This window comes from Anthonomus grandis, chromosome 15 (genome assembly GCF_022605725.1).
Source record: "Anthonomus grandis grandis chromosome 15, icAntGran1.3, whole genome shotgun sequence".
Classification (NCBI taxonomy): Eukaryota; Metazoa; Arthropoda; class Insecta; order Coleoptera; family Curculionidae; genus Anthonomus; species Anthonomus grandis.
In genome coordinates this window covers 12,278,717-12,305,153 of record NC_065560.1, presented here as the reverse complement: position 1 = coordinate 12,305,153, position 26,437 = coordinate 12,278,717, and the positions used below count along the sequence as shown (strand labels likewise).

Here is a 26,437-nt window from a genome sequence, read left to right as displayed (position 1 = left end):
TGTATATTCTACTAAATATAGGAATAATATTTCATTATTAATTAGAATATTTTTCAAAAATTTTCGACCCCCCCACTTCTTTAAAGCACGCGCCGCCACTGTGCATAGGCTGAAGTTTTCTTGGGTGATTCGCTAATATTAATGCCAAAATTAAAAATCGAAACTTTAACAAAAAAGAACCGACACTAATTAGCTTTTAGAAAACGTTTCTAAACGTTTTCAAAGCGTACCGCACTAATATAAAAAAAAAAACAAAAAAAAAGTCATTAACCTTAACATTTTCGTTAATTATTTACATCCAAGCACACGCATAATTCAGGCCGCTCAACAGATGCCAAACTCCCTGGAAACTGATAGGCAAGCAGTCCACTAAATAATTGTTGGCCCTTGGGGATCCCGTCTTAGCTATATATAAACAACACTTTACCCCAGTAAACCAATGAAAACACGCGAAATGACGGCAACACGGCGATCTGAGCGCGCGTTCGAGCACATGTGTTCAAACTTTTGAAAAGTTTCTCGCCGCCGCTCTCAGTTATACCGGCATTCGTTCGCGAGAACTTGGCTCTCATCACATCTTTTGGCACCACAGTTTGAGGGCATCAGCATCTCTCACTACTTGGTCCCTATATATTAAACTTCTTCTCGTGTCGCGTAAATTTAACATTTATAACGGCGGCAAAAGAAAATAATGTTGTTTTAGTTTGCGTTTGAATTTAAATTGTGAAAGTGTGCCCGGATATTTTTCGAAATATGGGGGCTTTTAAGGAACCTTGGAGACTTTTATGGGTGTCCGTCCTAGTGGTGTCTGTTCTTTTGGCCTACGATGGATTGGGAACAGTTGGGGCCGAATCTCAGGTAGGTGCGACTTTTGTCATCGGTTCTTTTTTTCTTCTTGAAGAGAGCGCTCCTCGAGCGCATTTTATGAATTTTGCAAGTTTACAGGTTCGAGTAGCAAGTTTTATATAATTTAAATTTTGAAGATTAGAAAAGCTAATAATAAAGTGATACTTAAATTTTTTTTTAAATTCACAATCACAATGAGTTACTTCATATTTTTGTAATTTAATAATATAACTTTATCGGCTTTTATATAACGTTATAATCATAATTATAAAAAAAAGAATAGAAATAAAATCCTAAATAATAGGCTTTTGAATAAAATCTATTATTGATTATTGAATAAATAAAATACTCCACAAAAATTCCTTAGAAATGTAATAGAATCTGGTATTATAATATTATGTATTCCGTCAAATATGTTTGTTACACTCCCTAATAATTAGGGATATTTTAGAACTAAAGCCTTGGAATTTTTGTATAATGTCAGCCCTATTCTTAAAGAATATTAATCTCTCATAGTATCTTATAGTAGCAATATATTTTGTAGGGTGTAAAATAAATAAAAATATATTTTTTATATAATTAAAGACGTTAACTTGAAAAATTATAAAACAAATAACAAAAATCAAAAAAAATTGAATAATTTTTTTTTTGAGGCGCTTAAATTTTGTATAATTTCTTTTATTTAAGATATTTGGCTTTCCTTTAAAAGAGAAATTTTCTGTTTGAGGTCACAACCATTTAAAAGGTCTAAATTAAAATTATAATTTGTAGTTCTTTAATATTCTTTCTTTTAAAAAAATATTCTCCAAATTATTATTTTGTCTCTTGTCTCATAAAAAACTGTTAAAAGATATATCAGATAGGGATAGAGAAATATTTTTTATACAGTTAAATATAGGTTTACACTTAATAAACTATAGAGCAAGTAAAAGAATTAGAAACAATTCAAAAGAACGAATGCAACATATGTAGTCAAAATTAAAATATAGGAATTCATATTAAAAAATTACCATATAAATTATTCTAGTATAACTACATGTATCACTATTTTATTAAGGTGAAATTAAAAATGCTACAGGGATATGCCCATATTTCTTAAACATCTGGGAAATATCCTGTAAAAATATTTTTATGCAGTTATAGATTTACATTTAAAAAAACTATGGAACAAGTAGACGGAACCGAAAAATTTAATTTCTTTTCTTATTTTTGTATACAATTGTCCCATTCAATCAGTTTTTACAAACGTATTATTATTTTTAAACTAATTTTTTATTATTTAAAATGAATGTTGTTAAACAAACACTGATTGTAAATACAGATAGTCACGAATTAAGAAGAAATTAACTAATTATTGAAAAATATATTTTTAAATTTATAGTTCTGTCTGATACTACTAAAACCACCTCATTTTTTATCATAGAATATCATAGAAATATCATAGAATCTGGTATTCTATTAGAAATGTTTGTTGCAATCCCTAATAATTAGAAATATACCCTTGGAATTTTTGCGTAAAAAAAATATATTGTTTAGGTCTTAAAATGTAAAATAAATAAAACTATGTTCTATACACAATTATAGACTTTTACTTGAAAAATTATGAAACAAATATCACAAATCAAAGGATTCAACAAATATATATTTTTTGATAACCCTAATTTTTTTTTATATAAGAAACTTGGGATCATTTTAAAATAGAAGCTTTTTATTAAAGATGACAATCACTAAAAATCTCTACATTAAAAAATATAGTTAAGAGTAAAATTTGCTTTTTTAAACCAATTTTTGTATTTTTTTAATCTTTTCTTCTCCTTTTTTACTTAGACATTTAAGAATTTTAAAAGAATAAGTACTCTTGTACATTTTTTTTTGAGAAATTTACTCTGCAAATTATATTTTTTGATTGAATAGGTCCACTTTTTCTTATTTTTAATGTTTTCTGTATTGAATAATTTTTCTGTTTAAAATATATATTTTAGGGTTGGGTTAGGTTATCAAAATAATATTAGTCAAATTAAAATTTTTACTCAAGATTAATTTAAGATTGTGATATCTGAATTTAGGATTCATAGTAAAAAACCGCAAAATAAATTATTCCGGTATAAATACATGTAATAAGGTTTTATTGAAGTAGTAAAAATACTATATCAGGAACATAAAGATTAAAACATCCAGGAAATATCATATAAGATATAGGGTGTTTTACACTAACTGATTAAGTGAGAAAAGTACAAAAGTAAGAAATTTTGTTTTTATACTAGAAGGACATGTTAGATAAAATTCCAACCAAATGTCTACAAACTACCAAAAACAGTCTTCATAAATTAAAGAAAAAAAGGTTTTTTGTAAAATTTTCTTACCCGAAAACGGTGCTATATACGAAAGTATATAGCACGTTTTCCATGTGCTCAAAAATCTAAATATAAAAATAGTTTTGTTTTTTTTTAGAAAGACCAGTAATGTGCAATTTTTTTCACAAATTGTCAGTTTAAACCCCGTACCGACGTCACTGGTAAAAATCTTAAAAAATGTTTTACGCCAAAAAGTGGCCCTTAATAACATAAAGGTGTAAACAAAATTTCATAAATATATCTACGAAATTAAAAAGAGTTATAAAAAAATGTAACCCAAAAACTAGAAGACTTAGGACTATAGATGTAAAATTACCGGTAATTTAAAGATCGGTAATATTACCGGTAATATTACGTAATATTACGGTAATATTGGTAATTTATTAAAAAAAACAGCTTTTTAACTAATACTAGTTTTTTTAATTCAAAACTGTAAAAACATTAGGAAACACAAAAGAAACGAGTCAGAATGAACTATGTAATAGAGTGGATAATGGTAAATCATCCTCATCATCCCCAACTTCTTCATCTGATTCTTCTTTCTCCTTGGTTAATTCAGTCAAGTCTATAATTTTGAAACCGAGATTTCTTCCTCAGAATCCTCAGTAGCTTTTTCTTTTCTTAAATGATCTTCGTTTAGTAAATTATAATTATGGGCAATATAGGTTAGTTTTCCGGCTCTTTCCACGGTAAGCCTGTTTCTTCTTTGCCGATGAATAAATCCATAAGTACTAAACGTTCTTTCGGTTGCGGCTGTTGACGATGGTAAATTTAAAATGTCTACAGCCAGTCTACTTATTTTAGAACTGGAGCAAATTCCTGCCCACCAGACATAGATTTTTCGCTGGAAATAACGAATTCCTTAGCAAAAAGATTACCACCTCTAATTTTGTACTGTGCAAGTGCTTCCATATTAAGACCTACTTCTGAAGAATATTTTGGATGACGCCTTGCAGTTTCATAGATGAACTCCGTCGCAACTAAATTTTCAGCTTCAGGTAAATTGTTGCCACGTTGGTTTAGTTCTAATAGGTAAGCAGCAAGATGAACGGGTTTTAAACATTTATTTTCTCGTTTTTCAAGAATTGAACATATTTTCTGGGATTCCAACATAGTAACGGATAAACTTATTTCAAAAAAGCAGATAAACACTTTTGATATTGTTGAACAAGTCACAAGTTGCTTCTATTTGTAACCAAAATTCATTCTGAAGAAGAAGTCTTACTGTATTTGTTAAAAGAACATCAGCAATATCTGGGTTATCATCAACTGCTAAATTTTTCAATGAATGTTTAGTGTTCGAAAAGCTTTTTAAACAAGAAACAAAGGAACCTCATCTTGTTTTCACCGGCAATTTTAAAGAGATGTAACGTCCCGTTTTGTTTAACTGGATTTTTTCAAACCTTGCATGTAAAATCTGCGATTTTTCAACTCTGATACAATTGAAATTATGTTCTTTTTAAAATTGGCAAACTGGTCTAATTTCAAGAAGTCTTCAACCAGAAGGTTTAGGCTGTGACAAATACAACCATAATTAGTTATGTAATTGTACTTGCTGCTAACTATTTCACGAGCCTTTTTTATGTTAGCTCCGTTGTCAGTGACAATAGCCAAAAAATTTGAAACTCCCAATTCTTTCAATACTTTTTCAATTTCTGAGGCCAAAAATGTTGCTAAATGTCTGTTATCTTCGGTATGGATTGATTTATAAAATACCGGAGAGGTGTATTAATAACAAAATTGGATATAGAGTCATTTCTACAATTTGACCAACCATCTATTTGTAAGCTTAAGATAGGTGCTTCACTAATTTTTGAAGAAACTGCAGCTTGTACTCTAGTGTACTCGGTTTCGAGTAGTGGATTTGACAACTGGTAACAAGAAGGCGGTTTATATGCGCATCTCATTGTTTTGAATACATCTAACCATACTTTTTTTGTTGTCATATCTAATGGGGCTCCTGTGACATAAATAACCCTTGCCAGTATTTCTTCAATCTTGTTGTTTTCTTGAGAGGACATGTTATCAATATACGAAGAAATTGTACCCTGTGATGCTTTAGATGTACTTGAAAAAGAAGAACTAGCTCGTCGGCACGATCGTCTTTCGTCCTTGCGCCTCGCGCCAGTAAAGCCAAGTAGAGCTCTGCGAATAGCGAATAAATGAGAGTATATAGAGTGAAAAAAACCCCAATATTACCAATGTTACCGGTCTTGCAGTAATATTACATAATATTACCAAAATTACCGGTAATGTTACCTCGGTAATATTACCCTTTACATCACTACTTAGGACATATTATGTTGACATAAACTTTTTTCCTAAGACTTTACAGCCTCTGTTATCGGCACTCAATTAATTAACACGCTGTATGTTAATAATACATTTTAATTAAAATAAATAATAATACATTTTTATTAAATCAAATATTTTTTATACAATTATAGGTTATCACTTAAAGGACTATGGAAGAAGTAAAAGAATCAGAATTTTTTTGAGGCTTAAATTTGCTATTATTTTCTATTTTTCTGTCAGAAAAAATATTTTTCAAATAATTTTCTTTTAAATTTCTTGTAAAAAACTTTAAACAATGTATCATAGATTAAAATAATTAAAAATATTTTTTATACAGTTATAGGTTTACACTTAAAAAAACTGTGGAGTGAAAAAAGGATTAAAAAAAATGTCTATTTTTAGTTTTACTTATTTAATGAGTTCATTTTTAAAAACGTAATATTCTTTGAAAAACTATTTTTTTATTTAAAATTAATAAAATAATTACTCATTCAAACCAAAATTTTTTTTTTGATAGATCTACTTTGCAAATTAAATTTCTTGATTCAAAATACTTAGTTTTTTAAATTTTGATTGTTAAAAATATGTTTTTTACCTTTATATCTCTAATAATTTTCAAGTTAAAAAAGACATACCGAGGTTTTTTAGTCAAGAAATAAAAATATATCTTTATTTAGGATTCATATTAAAGAATCAACAAATTCCGGTTCAACATCCTAAATCATCTGGAAAATATTGTGCTAAAAAATATATATTGTTCCACTCCACTATAAAAATTATGCAAAAACGAAAAGAATCGAAAAAAAAAAACATTTTTGTCGTCTTAAATTTTCTATTCTTTCCTTTTTCTTAATTTAATTTTAATCTTATTAATGTAACAGAATTTTGTCTAAAAATTTCTTTAAAGTTATAACAATACAAAATTAAATATACAATTTTATTTTTTAAATCCTTAAATTCCTTGATTTCATTTTTTGTTTAATTGGCAAAAAATTCTGTAATTAAAATATTTTTTTATAGAAAATATCTTCTACAAAATCTATAGAAAAATATATCATATAGGGTTTATAATCAGTAAAAATATTTTTTTATACATTTATAGGTTTACATCTAAAAAAAATATAGGACAACTATAAGAATCAAATTGAATTGCTTTTTATGGTTAAAATTTTCGTTTGTTGTCAATTTTTCTCATCCAATTTATTTATTTGAAATTATTATCAATAGAAAATTATCATAATGACTAGGAAGCTCTAAATTCAAAAAAATCGAGACGAGGATTAACATTTAAATATACAGGGTGTTTGGCGGAGGGTTAGCCAAACTTGGTGGACTCAGATAGAAAATATTTTCTTAATAAACTTGTGTTCTAAAAGTCTCGGGTTTTTTTATATGATTGATTTTGTGTTATTTTTAGGATTTTCAAAAAAATATGCCTTTTGACATCTTAAAATTTTTTCCAGCATATTTTTCACGTTTTTTTTACATTTGTATTTAGTCTGTAATGTATCCTGAATCTAAAAATATCAAGTACAAATAATACCGAAATAATTCGTTTTGAGCTCAAAAAGTAGCAAAAAAAGTTATGAAAGGTAACTTTAACTTGACGCAAAAAAAAACTAAAATCTATCAAGATGTTCAGGTATTTTGAAAAACATCTCCAGTTAATACTCTTTTCAATGATATACGATGTGTAACACAAAGCCGACTAACTTGCCACAATTCGTGACTTTAAAGGACAATAAAGTAAAAAAAATTATTATATAGCTCAAACTGCTCAACTGCCTAAAATTGAAAAGCAATGATCCAAAAAATTATTAATCTATGACTTAATTGCCTGATCTCACATAATAGATATGAATTCAGGGCTCAACTACATGGAATGGAAAATCGTGTGTTAAAATATATTTTTTTTTAACATCCAGGAATATAGAGTTATAATAATATAGGGCTTTAAGTAAAAATGTTTTTTATATTTTAATGGCTTACACAGTTAAAAAAAGCACTATGGAACAAGAACATTTTCTCTTAGTGTCAATGTTTCTTGTCCATTAATTTTTTACAAGTTTAATCTTTTTAAAATAAACATTTTTTGTCTTGAAATTATTGTTTTTAACGAAAATTGATTGTAAATAAAAAAATTATCATAATGACTAAAAAGTCCCAAATTGACAAATATTAAAATTCTCATTTTTATTCTATTAACCAAAACTAATTATTTTTAAATGTATATGACATTTAATACTTAATTAGATATATAAAATACATAATTAAATAAGATATTTAATGTAAATAGTTAAAGAATCTTATAAGAATAAGTGCTATTTTAATATTTTATTTTTTGTTAAATTTTTAAATATCACCATTTCCAATGGCCCAAGTTATTTATTATATTTTCATCTTATTTTCTTTAATTTATATTTTTCGATTTAAAATCTAATACGTTTCTTTAAAATACATAAAGTTATAGTGACAATAATTCACTTAAACTAGTAAAATAATATTAATAATATGATAAACATAATAAATACCTACCAAAGAAAATTCTTGTCGTTGGTGAATGTCAGAATACATTTTTATGGCAGTATATTAATATTGACAGGCCTGTCAGTATATATTGAAATGTCTTATTACTTATGCCCGGATTATTCCAGCAATATACTGAAGATTCTAACGTTTATGCGACATTAATGAGACATCTTAATGAGTATATTCGTTCTGGTTTTGCATAAATTGAGTCTAAAAGCATAAAATAATTTTTAGTAGGTAATGTCGTCAAAAGTTTAACACATTTTTAAAACTATTTGTATCTTTTTTGTTTTTTCAATATTTTAATGGTTCAAATTTAAGTTTCTACTTAAAAAGTAATAAATTTAATACAACAAAGGTCTTTTAAGTTTATCGTCAATTAGATTTTAAAAAAAAGGCAAATATATGAAACCGCAACTTTAAAGCGGAAAATCTTATCGCCAAGTTGCAAAAATTGGTAACCGACCCCATACTATGGTTCAAGGTGTCGTATATCGTATATCGCTACAGAATATTAAATAAAAAAGGACTAAAGATCGTTTACATAATGACATGGGTGAGCGATGAATTCTATACGGAAGATTAAACAGGATCTTAAATATCTGCTCCTACGTTGGCGAAAGAAATTGAAAAGCATCTCCAAAAAGGTATACAAATTCTATACGTCTAAATTTGCTAATAAGGAAAAAAAAAAGTCGATATTTATTAAGAAAAATAAGAAGTTTTTTAAGCTTTATTTTTGCGAAAAAAAAATGCTATGAGTTACTATAAAATGGAACAGCAGCTCAGGTATGATCTGGCTATACGAGTACTAAGGCTCCTGGAAATTTGCATTTCACTGATAGATCTTTAATTTATATGTATACTTGGACATTTAAAAGAAAATCCTTAAAAAGTACTAAAAAAATTAAAATTCGAGCATATTTGGGTTCAAGTTTAATTTTATGTATTAATTAATGATTACAGAAATTCAAAAAAAAAATATTGTAGTAAACAATGTGTTCTCTGGTGAATGATCAAAGGCTTGCAAAAGCTATAAGGGCCTACAGATGTGATGATAACGAGCACTTGGACGAAATATGCCACCTTTAAAACTTCTTTATCTTTAAAACCATTTCACTATAGTCTACAACTGAACAGTCTGTGATTCTTATGATAATCGGGTAACTAGATTAGCTGTAATAGCGTTTTTACGGTTCATTAGGTGGAATTAAATACTTAATTGCACAAAATTGGTTAACTAATTATTTACACACTTACACTTCATACGATCACTTACAACTACTAGAAATATTTATTTACTATTCTGATTTAAATATCGCGCCAATATGCTGAACTGAACTATCAACTCGGCGATGTTGTTCCGGAAGATTCTTGCCAAACTTCGAGACCCGCATATCGTTACATTATGCAATCTTTAAGCTTGACTATATATTCAATGGAGATTTCCAAAAATTTGCTTGCTCAATACGCTTACCTGCTCCAGTACTTCTTCAAAGCAAATATTTTTGTTCTTTTAGGGGTTGGCACTCTTTGCAGATCGGCTGATTCATCAAACATTAATTCATTATCTGAGTATGCGTCAAGGCATATATAACAGGGTGAATATACCTTGTTTATCAAGAAAAAAAAAAAAGAATTAGGATTGTAACAGAACCGTAAGACACACTCTAGAAAAAATTAATTCACTTTTTTTTGGGGTAGATGAATATGTATGTGGAGAGAGTCCAAGACATTCGTTCAGGAGCTCTTATAAAACACAGTCATGCCTTAATTATGATCTGGGTATAAGAGTACTAAGCAGGAGCCTTAGTGAAGAAATTAAAATTTTATTGATGGATATTAAATTAATATAAATGTATACTTAGACACTGAAAAAAAATTAACGTAAAAGAAAATAAAAATTTGGAAATCATAAATTTGGAATTGAAGGTATTTTAGTGTTCAAGTTTAATTTTTTATCGCTCATAACAATTATACAAACACCAAAAAAAATATAATTTTGAAGACAGTCGGATAAACAAAAGCTTGCAAGAGTTATAAGGGCCTACAGATGTGTTTTCCACAGCATTTTCCGGATAGCAAAGAGTAGTCAGACTCTTTGCTAGAGCAAAGGACTTTTAGAATGCAAAAAATGAGATTTAACTTAAATCACTGTTTAACACTTTGGAGATCAGTTGAGAGTTCAGTAAACGCTGACTTATTATCTGAGTCGGTTACCAGTTTACAGTAAAGAAATAATTAGGCTAATGACAGAACTCCAAGGAAAACCCCATGACACACATCTGTACTTCGAACAATCAAGTTCCACTAAAACAGATTGACGACGATCTTTAAAATAATTTAAAAAAAGCACTAGAAGCGTCTCCAATAATGATCTGGTAATAAAGTTCATAGAGAAAGTTGTCCTCTTCTTCTCAGCCCGTTGTTTATCCACTCCTTGAGGTAGGCTTCTTCAAAATCATAAAAAATTTTGGATGTCGTCTCGCCATCGTCTCTGGGGTCTACTGATGCTCTGTTTGGTCTCTATTGGGTGCTAAATGAATATCTTCGTCACTTTAATTTTTCTAATTTCCTGGTTATGAACATTATCTCTCCATTGCTCGTTAGGTTATTTGCAGCTTATTAACAAATATACGTCCAATTGGCATTATCACGAGTTCATATGTGAGCACCGTTAACACACAGGAGTCAAACTTTTTCTTTTTTACATTTATAGAAAATTCACGAAATTTAAGAATAAATCCTAGTATGCCAAAAGCTGCTAAGAAGTTTTTTTGCTAAGCTAAATTTGTCGGCTAAGTAAATATATTCTGGGATATCTTCTAGGGGTTTGTCGTTAACAGTTACCTGGATCTCTTCTGTACTCATGATCTTTGTTTTGTTTAAGTTAATTTTTACTAGAATTTGTAGCGATGTTCGATGAAATTCTCGAGGTATGTTTTTATACTCTGAGCCTGTGTGAACAATGACGACAATATCATCGGCAAATCGTTAATTTTTAAGATGCATGTTACCAACATTAATTCCGTATTTTTGCCAGTCAAGTTTTTTGAAGACATCCTCCAAAGCAAGGGTAAAAAGTTTTGGTGAGATCATTTCCCGGCCTTACTCCTCTTTGATTAGAATCTGTTCTGTTTTTAAATTATCATCTATCTTTACATGAATAAAAGATAAGTTCGATAAAGCGTGAGTACCTAGAGTCGAACATTGTGTCGTCTAGGGATTTTAGAATTGCCTTCTTCTGCTAGAAGTTTCGACAAAGTCAAAAGTCTTTTGGTAGTCGACAACAATGGAGTGCTATATTACACCCCGTGGGTTTTTCAATAAGAGTACGAAGTGTCTGCAGTTGGTCAAAAGTGATAAATTCCTTATGGAATCCCGCTTGTTTCTCATATTGGAGTCCGTCTTGTTCATTAACCGATGAGTTATTTTTTGTGTAAACAGTTTATGGGCGTAGAGTAATAATAGGCTGATAGGTCGATAAGATCTCTGTTTTTACGAAAACAGGGAAAACTTTATCGGATTTTAAATATAGCGAAAATATTCTTATATTTTCTAGACGCAATATTCTTGAACATGGACTATGGCACATGAAGATCTGAATGTTCAGTTTATTGCTAGTACAGAAAAGGATTGTTCCAACAGTTATTTAACTCAAGGAACAAATGTAACTATATGATATGCCATAAACCAATCTAAGTTCAATAGTAAATTAAACATGGTGCACAAAAGTTTGACTCTGTTTCAGGTAAATGACCACCAACATTACTTGGTTCAGCCAAAGCTTAAGAGTGTCGTTCAACTTTTCCTGTTCTTTACACCAGTCTTCCATCTTCTGTCAGTGACTCCGCTAGTTCCCCAACATATTGAATAAATGAATTAATTGAATAAAGGAATAAATAATTGAATTAAGTTTCTTTGTGAATTGCTTTTTTAAATATCAATCAATAGCAAACAAAATCTTTCTATCTTGGTATCTAATAGGTAAAGGTTCCTGTTTAACTATATATTATTAGGGATTCTCCTGTTGTTAGTTTTTCTTCAAATTTTAACATATCCTTGTGATTCCTCATTCAGGTCCCTACTGCATCAAATTCAACGTCATTCATCAAATTGAATGATGTGAAAAATTTGTGAAAACATAGATCACGAAAATTCCTTTTTCATGCAACTATAAATATTTAGATCATAAACGTACCCTGTTACCGAAACTAATTTTGTCCATATTTTGATTCTATTCTTGCTTTATTAGCTTTAATGGCATGTATTGTTTCATGGTTGTCTTACCCTTAGATTTCGCCCTTAATTTGTCGGTACTTTTACTTTTTGCCTCAGAAAAATATTTTTTTTAAATAAAATAGTACTTCGTCTATGTAGTATATTTTTGATGATTTATTCGGTTTTCCAGGTTCGGTGAAATACAATTTTGATAAAATTAACGGACCTACCATACATAGCTTTTTTTCTGGCATCGCTACCAAGCGCGGAATTATTTGACCAAAACATGGAAAATATTGCATGTCACAATATATAACATTATATTACAAATGTTAATGGAATTATTAAAGAATTTGTTACAAAGGCTCATTTAAGTGGCTTTATGAAATAGCTTTAATAACCACATTAAAAGGTGGAAAATGCTTTGCTATTATGAGAGTTTGAGACCTATCCAGTTTTTTCATTTGAAGTATTAGTGTATCCAGCCCTTCTAAAAAATAGACTGATCTATTACTTGATGTTGCAGAGCTCTAAGTTAAAGCACTAATAACTTAATTAATTTCGTTATCGCTTTTATTTTTGTCACAGTTTTTTAAAAGATTAGGATGAAATTAATATGGATATTAAGTATTGCTACTTATTACATTCAATGCCACAATTTAAATACTTTACATATTTTTGTCTCCAGACGTTTTTAAAAAATTTCATACCTTAGATAACTCTTATCTCTTGTTTGAAATATTGTCTTAAAAATATATAAGTAATGGATATATATAGTCTTATGCCTATCAATAGTACTAAAAACACTTCGACATCTTTATTTTTCTTTCGGTCAAAAACAGCTATCCAAATATCTCATTTTTTTCTTGAATAAGAATGGGATACTATTTGATATTATTTGATAATTATTTGATAAAAGGGAAAGATTGGGATTGGATTGTAAGAGATTGTTGGCTTCTAGATAGCTGATCGATGAATAGTTTTAGATAGCGCTGTCCATATTTTTTATCTCTTTAGTAATGGTAGAGAATCCATTACTAAAGAGAAAAAAATTTACTAGTCGTCGAACTGTAAACATTGACGTTTTATCTCTAAAAAGATTAATACAAATCATTTCTCAATTATATATTTACTACTCCTAAAAACATGGATAGGATAAAAACACTGGTTCAGATTGTATCTAAAGGGTGTTTTTTTTAGAGGCGGAGAACTTTCATTTGGCAACACTGTTTTTTATGATAGCCGACCTGACAGTTCTGGGTTATTTTTAGATTAGTTTGGTTTGGCAATTCATCATGAACAGACTTACGCCGGAGCAACGTTTCTAAATTGTTCAAATTGATTTTAAAAGACATGGTTCTATTCGAAAAACACATCGGGCATTACGTGAGTTTTATGGTGCTCATAATCGTCCTTCAGAGAGATTAATTCGAGAAACTCTTGATCGTTTTCGCAATACTTTTACTCCAGTCGACAATACGCATCCTGTAAGATGCCGTACAGTGCGCACGCAACAAGCGACAGCTGCTGTGCAGCATAGTGTTGATAATGATCCAAATGTGTCAATTTGTCGTCGTTCTCAACAAGTGAACTTATGTCCATCCTCTTTATGGAAAATTTTGCGCAAAGATCTCGGATTGCAAGCATATAAAATTCAACTTGTCCAGGAGTTGAAACCCCAGGATCATCTTTTGCGTCGTACATTAGCTGAATGGGCGGAAGGAAAGATTGCTGTTGATCCACGATTTCATATGAAAATTTTGTTCAGTGATGAGGATACTTTTGGTTAAATGGCTATATAAACAAGCAGAATTGCCGAATTTGGGTGAATGAGAAACCACGAGCTATTGGCGAACAACCGTTACATCCAGAAAAACTAACCATTTGGTGCACTTTATGGGCCAGTGGAATCATTGGTCCTTATGTTTTCAGAAATGCTGATGGTCAGAACGTTACAGTAAATGGTGAGCGATACAGAAATATGATAACCAACTTTTTTGTGCCTCAATTGGAAGCCGTTTGCAGGCGTTGCAGAAATGTGGTTTCAGCAGGATGGTGCCACGTGCCATACAGCGCGCCAAACAATTAATTTACTGCAAGAGACATTCGAGCAACGAATAATTTCAAGGAATGGACCTGTAAACTGGCCAGCTCGTTCGTGCGACTTGACGCTATTAGATTATTTTCTTTGGGGCTATGTTAAGTCGCATGTCTACGCTGATAAACCCGAAACACTTGAGCACTTGGAAGCCGACATACGACGCGTGATTGCCGAAATTCAGCCTGCAGTACTGGAAAGAGTGTGTGAAAATTGGACCTCTAGATTACGCCACGTACGCGCCAGCCGTGGGGGTCACATGCCCGAAATCATTTTTAAATATTAATGCCAAAAAAAATTCTTTAATATAAAAGCAAATTCGTTCATATCAATAAAATATTTTGTGTTTAATTTTAATTTAAAGTTCTCCGTTTTTAAAAAAAACACCCTTTACATAATTATCAAAAACATTCTCATTTTACTTTTTTTTCTAAATTTATGTTATAAGAATGGAAATTCGTAAATTATTTTTATAGTTTTTGTACGCTTTTGCATAAATTTATGAATAAAGAATAAACTTTTGTTTAATATTTGCCCACATAGGGTTCAATTTTTCAAAGTGGTGCAAAACAGGGTTATGCTTATATTTACACGCATCAAAAGCATCCTAGAACAGGCTATCGAAAAGAAAGATGAATATAAAAGATTTCGGAAGACAGACCAGATGGACAACTAACTGTTTATTGTGAAACAGGTAAAAAAAGGCGATAGAATTCAGCTACCCTGCTTATGTGTGTTTTATTAACCTAACAAAAGTGTTCGAGAAGTCCAGCTGGCCAATATATTGGACAGAAATTGAGAAAGAAACAAATCCCAACATCAATCATAAACATAATCACAAATCTGAACAAAGGCAACACTACAAGAATTAAAGTGGAACGTCAACCAACAAAAGACATACTGATACTAACACGACGAGAATAAATACAACAGTTTGACAACAATGAACAGGGGATACAAACTGAACAACAAACTAATCGACATGGTTTGCTATGCGTATGATGCGGTCATCCTGGTATAAATGGAAATGATGTGTAAACACATTTCTGTAAAAACAGTTTTATGAGACTAGTAAAAAATACAACATATCAATCTCCATCATTGATAAAACAAAATGTATTACTTTTTCTAAAGAACCAGTAAGATGTAAATTCGTAATAGATATTAAACCAATATAACAGGTAATAAGTCTGCGTACTTAGGACCGGACACATCGACCAGCAACAACTCGATAAACGACATAAAATTATCAATAAAGACGCAACAACTTCAGGATGCCTGAAAGATGTCATTTGGAACAAAACTACATGCGCGTTCGTAGTAAGTGTGGATATATAAGTCCTTCTTAGGTCGGTGCTAACCTATGGTATCAAGGCTAGAGCTGATACGAAAAGACAAAGAGCATCCTCAGAAGAGCGGAGATAAAAACCTTAAGAACCATCGCAGGAAAGACACTTAGAGACAGCGTAAGAAATAGCGACATAAGAGCAGCTTGCAAGATGGAGGACATAGTGACGTGAGATGACCACATAGACAGAATGAACCAAGAGAGGCTAGCATACATTTCTAAAGACGGAAAACCAGCAGACCAACGATCGCTACGAAAACCGCCTAATAGATAAAAAGATAGGTGGTTCGCCTTACAGGATAGTCCACCACATTGATCCTTTGCCATTAACAGACTTTAAGGTTTTCTCAAAGTACAAGAAGAAGAAAAGAAGAAAAAGGTCTGGTTTTTCGTAGTTTGTCTTATTTAAGGGCCCCATTGAGACCTCCATTTTGGTTATTTTATTGTAAATCTCGAGAGTTTGAATTTTCTAGATTTTGTGAACCTGCTTGCTTTGACTGTCAGTATTCTCTTAAAATTATTTGTAGAATTTAAGAATTTCCAAATTATTTCATGTATTATTTATATGGATATTCTCAAACACTTCAAAATTTCTACTATAGAGTTAATGAAATGTTGAATTTTCTTTGTAGTTACGCTTTTATGTCGGGTTTTAGGGAACCTTTAGGCACTACAATACCTTGTATACCACCTGCAAATCTAGCATTTCTAAAATAATTATGTTAATAACCGTTCTAGTTATTTTAATAGGAATAATAGTGATAATCAGAAAGGTAAAATTATCCTCAGAACTAATTTGTGTAATATAATTATCCGAATGATATAAATTTTTAATTAGTGCAGTCGGTAGGATTGTCAGATTTTTTTATTTTTACAATTTATTGGCAATTCGAACAATCGGTCAAGAGTAATTCGAGTAAACATTGGACTACTCGTAACGACCATAAATTAAGAGTAATTTAGGTAAATACATCGTGAGTTGAAACTTATAGTTAAGCGAAGTCGCCACCTGAAGTATTTCCTTATCATATAATGGTACTTAGAAAGCAAATTGTATATTTTAATTAATAGATTACGTTTTTAAAAAAGAGATTTTAGTGCTATTGACTTTTAATTGGTGCAGTCGGTAGGATCGTCAAAGATCAATATATGGTATATACAATTTATTAGCAATTAAAACAATCGGTTGAGAGTAATTCGAGTGGACATTGGACTACTCGCAAAAACCTTAAGAGTGTACGAATTCAGATAAATACATCGTGAGTTGAATATTGGAGTTTAACGAAGTCGCCACCTTAATCCTTTTCTTGTCAAATAATGGCATTTAGAATGCTCGTGTAAATAATTGCAACCATATTCGATATTGCCGAATTAAGTGATCCTTTAACCAATTTATTCATCGAATCGTCAACTTGCTCTTGCTCCGCTTTTCAAAAGTTGGAAGTTCTAGTAAAAAGAGATTTAAGCGCTATCTATTTTTTCATTCATGGGTCTTTAAAGGCGTTTCATAACCTTTTAATCAGTGTCGTCGTTTATCTTAACAACAATTTACCGTATATAGTGAACGCGAGTCAGGTGAAAATTTTTCAATCTGACGTTGTCAATAAAAATAGTGTATTCCTGGGATAAGTATGTTCTACAAAGGAGTATGTTCATGACTAATGTAACATTTTTTTTTAAGTCTGACAATTCGTCACCAATTTAGGATAAACTTCGGAAAGCCTTAAAAGCAGACAAGAAATAAGTATAAGAAACTTGAAAATGCCAAAAAAATTATAAACAAACATATCACGTGAGTCATCCTCTATTTTTCTTTAGTAATCTCTGTCCCAAAAATCATGAATACTGGAAATTAATAACTTTAAGGCCAACAAGACATACTATATTTATTATTTTAGGAGCCCATTAATATCAATTTAAAATTCAATTGACCAATTTCGTTTTTATTGGGATTTATTTCTTGCGTACTCAAAATATTTACTAGCTTCGATTGCCCTAGGGTTCATTAAAACGTTTCTTGTTTTTAAATTGAAGCCATTAAAGGTTATTTACATAAAAAATTTGTGAGGGTAATTACCAACATAAAACAATATTTATGAGAATAATTCTATATTTAAATCTAATAATGTAGATTTTTTCTGGTTGGCATTGAAATAAAAATTTATATAACACCTGTAGTCCCACACAGTTTTGTTTACACTGTGATGACAAATGTTTACCCATTTCAACATTTCGGTTATCTGCTATTTGGTAAATCGTTAGATAACCACCAGGGGATTTGACCTACAAAAAAATATTTAAAATCTTATATCGGAACTTAAAATTATGATGTTTAGGTTAGGTCCAGACTAAACAAAAATCTGGAAATATATGTTTTTTTTATAAATACGCGTGCTATAAATTGATGGTGTTAAATTATATTATCCTTAACCAAACATATAAAAATTGATCTTAAGAAGGTATGTATATATATGCAGACGTGAAATAATATTTATTTTAATATCAGGAGAGACGAATCACTCGCCCTTTGTGACAAATACTATCATTTTATTCCGGAAAAGTTGTTAAATATTTACAGAACTTCTTTCTGGAATGTATTGCGATATCTTTTAGAAAGTATTAACCATTAAAGGAGACTCATAAGTTGCTGAAAAATATGAAAGCTGGAAAAGTTTATCACATCATCAAAACAGTTATAGGTTCACCGGACGCACGGGGCTTCCACAAACTCGCAACTTTCCGAGTTCACTCAAATTGACGGAATATTAAGTTTATAATTTTAATTAGAATTAGGTTAAGTTACTTCCGTAATTTGATATTTTAAAGTTCAGGCTGGAGCTACATTGTTATTGTTTCTGTATATACACAATAACTTTCGCAATTAATAACGAAATTATTTGTTTTTTCTTTGAGATTTTAGAAGATTATCGAAAATGTTTAAAGGAACGGAGAAAGTTGGCGAAGGTGATAGAGTAGATTAATAATTCTCTTAAAAACACTGGGGAATATTAGGCACTTTGACAACGGTTTTCATCTATTTCCCTTTGCTTCACATTAACAAATTATATTTTATTCATATTAAGTTAACACAATAATTACTGATACAATAAATTTGATGCACGCTTTTGGAATAATAAACGGTATTTTTTGATCTGAAAGATTTTTAAAATCTTTTTATCAAAAGTGTCCATACAGGATGTTAATTAAATATTCTTGAAGAAAAAATGGTACGCCACTAGTTTTTTTTTAAATCAAGAAATATTTCTAAGATCCTCCTTTATTTTGAAGCAAATTTGATTCTCTGCCTTTTGTTCATACGATGCAAAGTTTTCGAGTGAATAAATAAAAACCATGTGTTTCCTGCAAGAAAATTACTCTTTTTCCCCAGAGAAGGTTGAGAAAAGCTCAAGCCCTTTACACTTAGTCCAAAGTAAAATGACTCATTAGGATTTAGGAGCCTTTGGCCTCTGATATCTCTTAGTGAGGCTCCAGAACTCAATCAGGGTTTTTACGAAAACTTCTGGCTCATGCCAGTATCTCAACGGACCTAATTCATTTATTAATCAGTTAATAGTGGTTTTTTGAGAGCAAATTTTGAGTTTTCTAGATTGCCTCTTTGCCCACGAATGTAAGCTCCAGTTCGAATTTCATTCGAGAAGTTCAGATGTCCTGCAAGGAAATTTTTCAATCAATTTAGCCCAAAGTCTTTACACTTAGCCCGAGACATATAATCAAGAAATATTTTTAAGATCCTCCTTTATTTTGGAGCAAATTTGATTCTCTGCCTTTTGTTCGTACGATGCAAGGTTTTCGAATGAATATATAAAAACCATGTGTTTTCTGCAAGAAAATTATTCATTTTCCTCAGAGAATGTTGAGACAAGCTCAAGCTCTTTACACTTACTCCAAAGTAAAATGACTCATTAGGATTTTTAAGTTCTTTGGCCTCTGATAACTGTTAGTGAGGCTCCAGAGATCCATCAGGGTTTTTACGAAAACTACTGGCTCATGCCAGTATCTCAACGGACCTAATTCATTCATTAATCAGCTAATAGTTGTTTTATAAGAACTAACATCTTTATACTTAATCTACAGACGTAGAACTAGCATAACTCATTAACATTTTTAGATTCTTTGGTTTTTCTAATAACTCTTGGTGAGTCTCCAGCCCTGTCAGTAGTTCTCATTAACAGAATCCCATATTCCCAATCCATTATTCAGTCGGCTTTCGAGAATGAACCCTGAGTTTTCTAGATCGTCTTTTAGGATCTCATACATGCTCACTAATATCAGCCTCAGTGAGAATTTCCCAGCTTAAGCTTTTAGACTTAGTTCAGGACGTAAAACCAAAATGACTTATTGCCACTTTCAAGTTCTTTAGCATCTAGGTGAAGCTCCAGAAATCCATAAGGGTTTTTTTACGAAAACTACTGGCTCATGCCAGTATCTCAACGGACCTAATTTATTCTTTAATCAGTTAATAGTTGTTTTTTGAGAGCGAATTTTGAGTTTCCTAGATTGCCTCTTTGCCCACGAATGTAAGGTCCAGTTCGAATTTCATTCGAGAAGTTCAGATGTCCTGCAAGGAAATTCTTCATTCAATTTAGCCTAAGCTCTTTACACTTAGTTAAGTTCTTTGGCCTCTAATAACTTTGGGTGAGGCTCTAGAAATCCATCAGGCTTCTTATGTTAAACTGATTTAATAATCAGTAATTTTTTAATAGGGATCTTTCAGTGTCTTAGATTACTTCTCAGAATCCCATTCGTGGCTCCAGTAAACATTTCTTTCAAGAAGTTCAGATATTTTGCAAGAAAAATTGTTCATTTCATTAAGAACTAACGTCTTTACACTTAATGTGGAACTAGCATGACTTATTGACATTTTTTAATTCTTTGGCTTTTCTATTATCTTTAGATCTCTAGCCCTGTCCGTAGTTCTCATTGACGGAATCCCTTCATTATTCAGTCGGCTTTCGAAAATAAATCGTGAGTTTTCTAGATCGTCTTTTAGGATCTCATATATGCTCACTAATATTAGCCCCAGTGAGAATTTCCTAGCCTAAGGCTCCTTAGACTTAGTCCAAGACGTAAAACCAAAATGACTTATTACCACTTTCAAGTTCTTTAGCCTCTAAGCCTCTATGAGGCTTCAGAAATTCATCATGTGAAGTTCTAGGTTATATCAGTAATTTAGAATCTATTTACGGCTTGCTATATGAAATCCATGAGACGACCACACTTCATTGGCTTTTTAACTTTCTTTGACCTCTGAGATTTTTCAGCGAAATTGTAGAGATCCATCATAAGTCTTATATAAGATATTTCACATTTTGTTCATAAAAGTACCAAGCTTCTAATTTTATTTTTTTTACAACTAATTTAAGACTTTAAGGAAAATTTTTACAAATCCAAGATATCCAGAAATTCTTCATCATTCAGCTAGCTTTATTAAAGTTACACTAACAATCATTCGGATATTCAATCATTTTTGCTTTGGTGCATTCTTCTTATGGATGGAGTCCATCAATTAGTCAATTGATTTTAAGAGTGAATTATGAGTTTCTATCTGAGTGTCATGATTACACTACATCATATTTCTAGTAATATTTTGCTTTAGGTAGTGCAGATCTTCTGCAAGTAATCTGGTTTTTATTTAGTATTTAAATTAATTACTACTTTTAACAAGGAGTTAGTATCATAGACGAAGCTGATCTTTCGTCAAAATTAGGGTAATCAGTAGATTATTTATACTGGTGCAATTCTTTGATGGTAGTTCTTCTAGAAATGCTTATTCGGGTGAGTCAATTGAGATTTCTAGTAGACTATTAGCTTACTTTGCGTTAACCAAAATACCATCATTGGTATAATAAATATAACAAACTTTTTTACACAAAATATACTCATTTATTAGCTTCAAAAAAAGAATAATTAAACTCCTTATTTCATTCTTATTTATTCTCACATTCTCATCTGGACGTCTAAGTCTCATAAGGGGTTAAATATTTTATTCTATTGCATCAGCCCACGATGACCAAACTTGTAGTTATTGAACTTTATGTTAGTAATGGTAGGTTTTTAACTAAGTTTCATAGTATAAGGGCTCATGCCCTTATGATGAGTCCTGTCTTGGAATATTAGGACTAGAGATAATTAATGAGCAACTTCTCACTTAGACCACTGCCTACTGCAACTCCTGGACTTTCAAATGATCATCAATAGTCTGTTCCCAGTTTTGGCGTGTTAGAGATTATGGACCTGAAAGTCAGCACTAAAGGCATAAAGAAATAGCAAAGCCGATCTTGGGCATTAGTTGTAATAGGGGAAAGTGATAGTCCAAAACTATGACTCCATTGTCACAGCAATTGTTTACTGTTTACTGTTTACTGCAACTTTGAGCAGACAGAGATCCATCTTAGTGTATAAAGAGTAAAAGGCAATAGGGATAATTTGTGAGAAATTTCTCACGCCAATCGCATCTGCAACTCTCGATTTAACTGGACTGTGATAGCAAGTGAACTTGACTGTTTACTACAACTTTTAGACCTACAGTTGGTTTTGAGCAGAGAGAGAGAGAGAGAGAGAGCGATCTTCAAGTATAAAGAGTTAAAAGGAATGGTGATAATTCATGAGTAATTGTTCACGTCGACCGTGACTACGACCCATGGCTTAATAAACACTGTATCTCTGACAACTAAACCTGACTGTGTATTTTTTTGCCGATTTGACCTTAGTTTGTTTTCAGAATTGCTTATTAAGTTTAATATACATTATTATATTATGTTATGACATATTGAGACATTGTAAATAAATGGGTTAGACTTATCAGCCTTTAGTTAGATTTACTAATTGATTACTTTGATATAAATCTTAGTTTCTTCTTTAAGTTCTTAAAATTGTAAACATTACGCCTCAGAAGCTTTTGTAAAAATTGTTTAAACTGTTGAATGTGGCTTAATTCAATTGAGTCAACTATTGTTCTTATAAGGCCTATAAAATGATTACCAACTGGTACTAAAAGAATTCGTTTCTAATTATCCGTAAGTTTTTTATTGCTCAAGAGTGTAAGTTGTGTATTTTTAATATTTTTAGACTTTTGAGTTTAATTTATTCATTTAAATGAAAAACTTTTCCATCCAACCAGTTTTCATTCTCCAAGAAATGTCCGTCCAAATGTTATTCTTGGACTTTTTGGCAAAAGAACTTTTTTCAAATGATTAAATCTTCTTTTTCAGTAATTTTTATGCCGCTGAAAAAACTCTAGAGGTTATGCATATATTTAAATATATGGCGCGTAAGTGTTGGACACTTCTGTAGTTTCTTATATTTATCTTTCTTGTAGGTCTGTAGTTTTTTCTTCCTCTTAACACCAAACAGCACTTCGGGTAATCCGCAATACCTAGAGTGTAGAAATGGACTCTTAAGTATCTCTATCCAGTGCAAAAAAAGACCCATTACTGCCTGGATATTTTAACTCTTTACGCAGAGTAGTTTTTTGAAAAGACGGGCCAGGGTCTTTTTATGAGAATTTTTCATTGATGCGGCAGCTAAGCATTTCGCTGTGCTAATTTTAGGTAATTTTGCAGATCCGGGTCTAGAGAGTCCGCTTTTTTGTTATAAGCATCGTCTGAGTGACCTGGCATATAGACGAGCTGAACTCTGCAGCCCGTCTTCACCAGTTCCTCTAGAACCTTTATCACTCCAGTGCAAGCCTGGAGCTTACAGCAAATACTTCAACCTGAAAGACAGTGGCATATTCGCTGAACGAGTAGGGCCTACCAATAGAACCCTTGCCCCAGGAGCTGCAGCATCGCTGTAATTCGTTCTGGGGTATCTGCGTACCATACGGTCCAGGGGTGAAAGGTTCATCAGAGTCTCAAGGGCTCTGATTGGAACCGTTTGGATAGGTGCCCTGATACTTGAGGCATGCGTGAAGTTGAAATTTCTGAGTTCTGTGTACAAGACCAGCATATAATAGCCCCGTACTTGAATTACAATAAATGAGTGAATGCATGAGGGATCTTAGGTACTTCCAAAAGCCCTCTTGCAAAGATAAATGGATAAAATTAAGAATTTTCCTCTCTGATCGTTATTACCTTCAAATTCATTGAGTTTTTCGGCGATCGTTGCTTCAAAATCAGATAAGTCAAAGTCAAATAAAATTGCATCTGTATTCTGGTGGTGTGTACTACAGCATATTTTTGTACGGATACTTGTACTTAATAATAATGAAACTATGTTCTTCTCAAAGGCGAGACAACGACTGCGCTCATTAACACACGTGTAAAAATTACGAAAAACAGCTAAAAAATTGGGAATTGGACTGTTTTAAATCAGAAATAACCTTGTGTATACCTCATTCAATTTATATCGTGACTGATCAGATACCCCTCAGATATGAAATTACTGGTAATATAATTGGCTAGATCTTTTTCTTATGCAGTCTCTATTTCCTAGTTTGTTAATTATTAAGAAATTGTAGATGCAAGAAGTCACTCTTAAAAGTATTGTTTTATAAATTTAGAAAATAAAAAACTACATTAATATACATTAGTGCAATTTTATTATTCTCTTTCCTGTTATTCTGTTGTTTTAGCAGTTTTTATGTAGGTAACAATAATTGAATGTATGATATGTGCAATAATTTGTTTAGTTGTTTCTAAGCAATTGAAATTTTTACCCTTATTTTTGACCTTTGTATTTATGATGTAATTTGGGGCGTAGAAAACAATATTAACATTTTTTATATCAATTTCTTATATTGTTCTCATAACATTGCATGGAGTAAATTATGTTTTTTTTTGCTGTAATTTTTGTGTAAATGTCAATGGAAAGAAACCGAAACTACTTGAAGAAAACAAAAAATTATTTGTGGCGCAGATGAACCATATTTGCTATACCCAAAGATATTTATAAAGAATATTATAATTTACCCTCAGCCTTTTTTTAATAAATACTTTATTACAGTCTGTCTGGTTCATCTAAATCTTATAATTCTTCGATTGTTAATAATAATATTGGCGTTTCATCAGCTGAAGTCCTGGAAAATCATGAATTTTGAAAATGTTAAATTATCATTAATGATATTCTCCAAAAAGCAGTGCCCATTGCCAAAATACCACTAACTTTAACATTATTATGAATCACCTATTAATTATTCAAATTCTTTACAAGAAGCTTTTGCAGAAAGAAATATAAAAAAATGACATGCTAACGTCATGCCAACTAAGTTTAAATTATTTTTAAATGGCAACATTTTGTATAAGGGTTTAATACATACATACTTCATCATAATAAGGGTTAAAAGAATAATAATACGCGTCTAAATGCTGGTACAATTTTGATGTTTTATCAGTATTTTTAGCTACTTCTGGAATCATATAAAATTGACTTTCATTTGAGCTTGAATAAAAATATGTAGAAATGGTAAAATGTGTGTCTGAAGAAACTGATTTGTTTGGTCCTCAGGATACGTAAAGTAAAGTAATTTATTTTTAGTTTTTGGCTTTGAGAGTTTTGTATTTGATGTCATAATTCCAACAGCATAAATAGCTATGACTGATTTTTATGGTATTGCTAGGATATCTTGTTGATCTTGGTCTATATTATTAAATACACTACATATACATTTACGGCTAAATTTTTTTCATTTACTCTAATTTTTTTTGTTATAGAAAAGCTTCGTACAAAATACAAATTCTTTTGAGATATACATATATAGAAAAAGACAGAATGTGTTTTTAATACTGTGAGACATAATCAGACATAAAAAAATAATAAGCTTTATAAAGCTTATTACGTAAGTCGCTGATTTGAAAGCTTAAAAAAATAAAAGATTTTATTTAATACTACTGTTAATAGGACTGTTGTCCAAACCAAAAGATAAAACCATCATTACTGGGAGTCGGATATTACGCTTAGAAGCTTTTAATTAATGCACGAAGAATTTAAAAAAATATATTTGCCTTCCTTTATAACGAAAAAAAAATCAATATAGACTTATAGAAACCATTAAACTTCACTTTTAATCTATAAAAATAGAACGGAAATTTATTTCAATATATAATATTTCAAAATACATAATATATGTTTATGAATTAGCTTTAGCACTTTATATATTTTAATTATGCATAACCAAAATGATTACGATTCCCCATAATTTGTTTGTTACCTATTTATCATTTTTTCTTACTAAGCACATTTATGAAAAAACAAACACAATAAACATAATTACATTCTTAATTATTAACGATAAAATTAGTCCAGTTTATATATAAACAACACTATAAAGGAAGACAGCAAACATATTTCACCCGTTGTTGACAAGCTATCTAAAAGGTCATCTGCATACAAAATCAGTATTGATGGAACTATCAATTATTTACTGTCGAATGTTTGCCTTACGTCCTTATGAAAGTGTTAGAATATTCCCCGTGTTTTTTACCTTTACTTGACATTTGTGTGATTTGGGTATAGACGGTAAACTGATTTTATTGTTGAACAAAGAATTATTGATAATCTCATTTTAAAATTGGAAAACAAATAATTGCAAAATACCTATCAAGTCGTTGAACTCAATTTTACAGTGGATAAGATAAGGAACTTCTGTGACCAAGATTTCATATGTAGGTCTTGAATTTTTCTTAAATGCATCGGTGCTCCTGATATGAGCTATACTGAAATTAATAAGGATACAATGATTTTATTTAGCCCACTTTTGATTATAATTCTAATGAATGCTTGCTTTAA

The 26,437-nt window shown here is 30.8% G+C and overlaps 1 protein-coding gene across 32 annotated transcripts in view; it reads left to right on the top strand.

Moving 5' to 3' along the window:
• Positions 1-540: 540 nt before the first annotated feature.
• The window catches only part of LOC126745035 (basement membrane-specific heparan sulfate proteoglycan core protein), a 797,399-nt gene continuing 771,502 nt past the window's right edge, over positions 541-26,437 (top strand). For 23 of the 32 annotated variants that reach the window (XM_050452691.1, XM_050452690.1, XM_050452699.1 and 20 more), the window contains exon 1: positions 541-858. In XM_050452691.1, coding sequence (XP_050308648.1) covers positions 754-858 — 105 coding nt within the window. In that variant the 5' untranslated portion in view covers positions 541-753. The remainder of the gene's footprint in view (positions 859-26,437) is intronic. The other 9 variants (XM_050452717.1, XM_050452716.1, XM_050452714.1 and 6 more) reach the window with 1 other exon arrangement.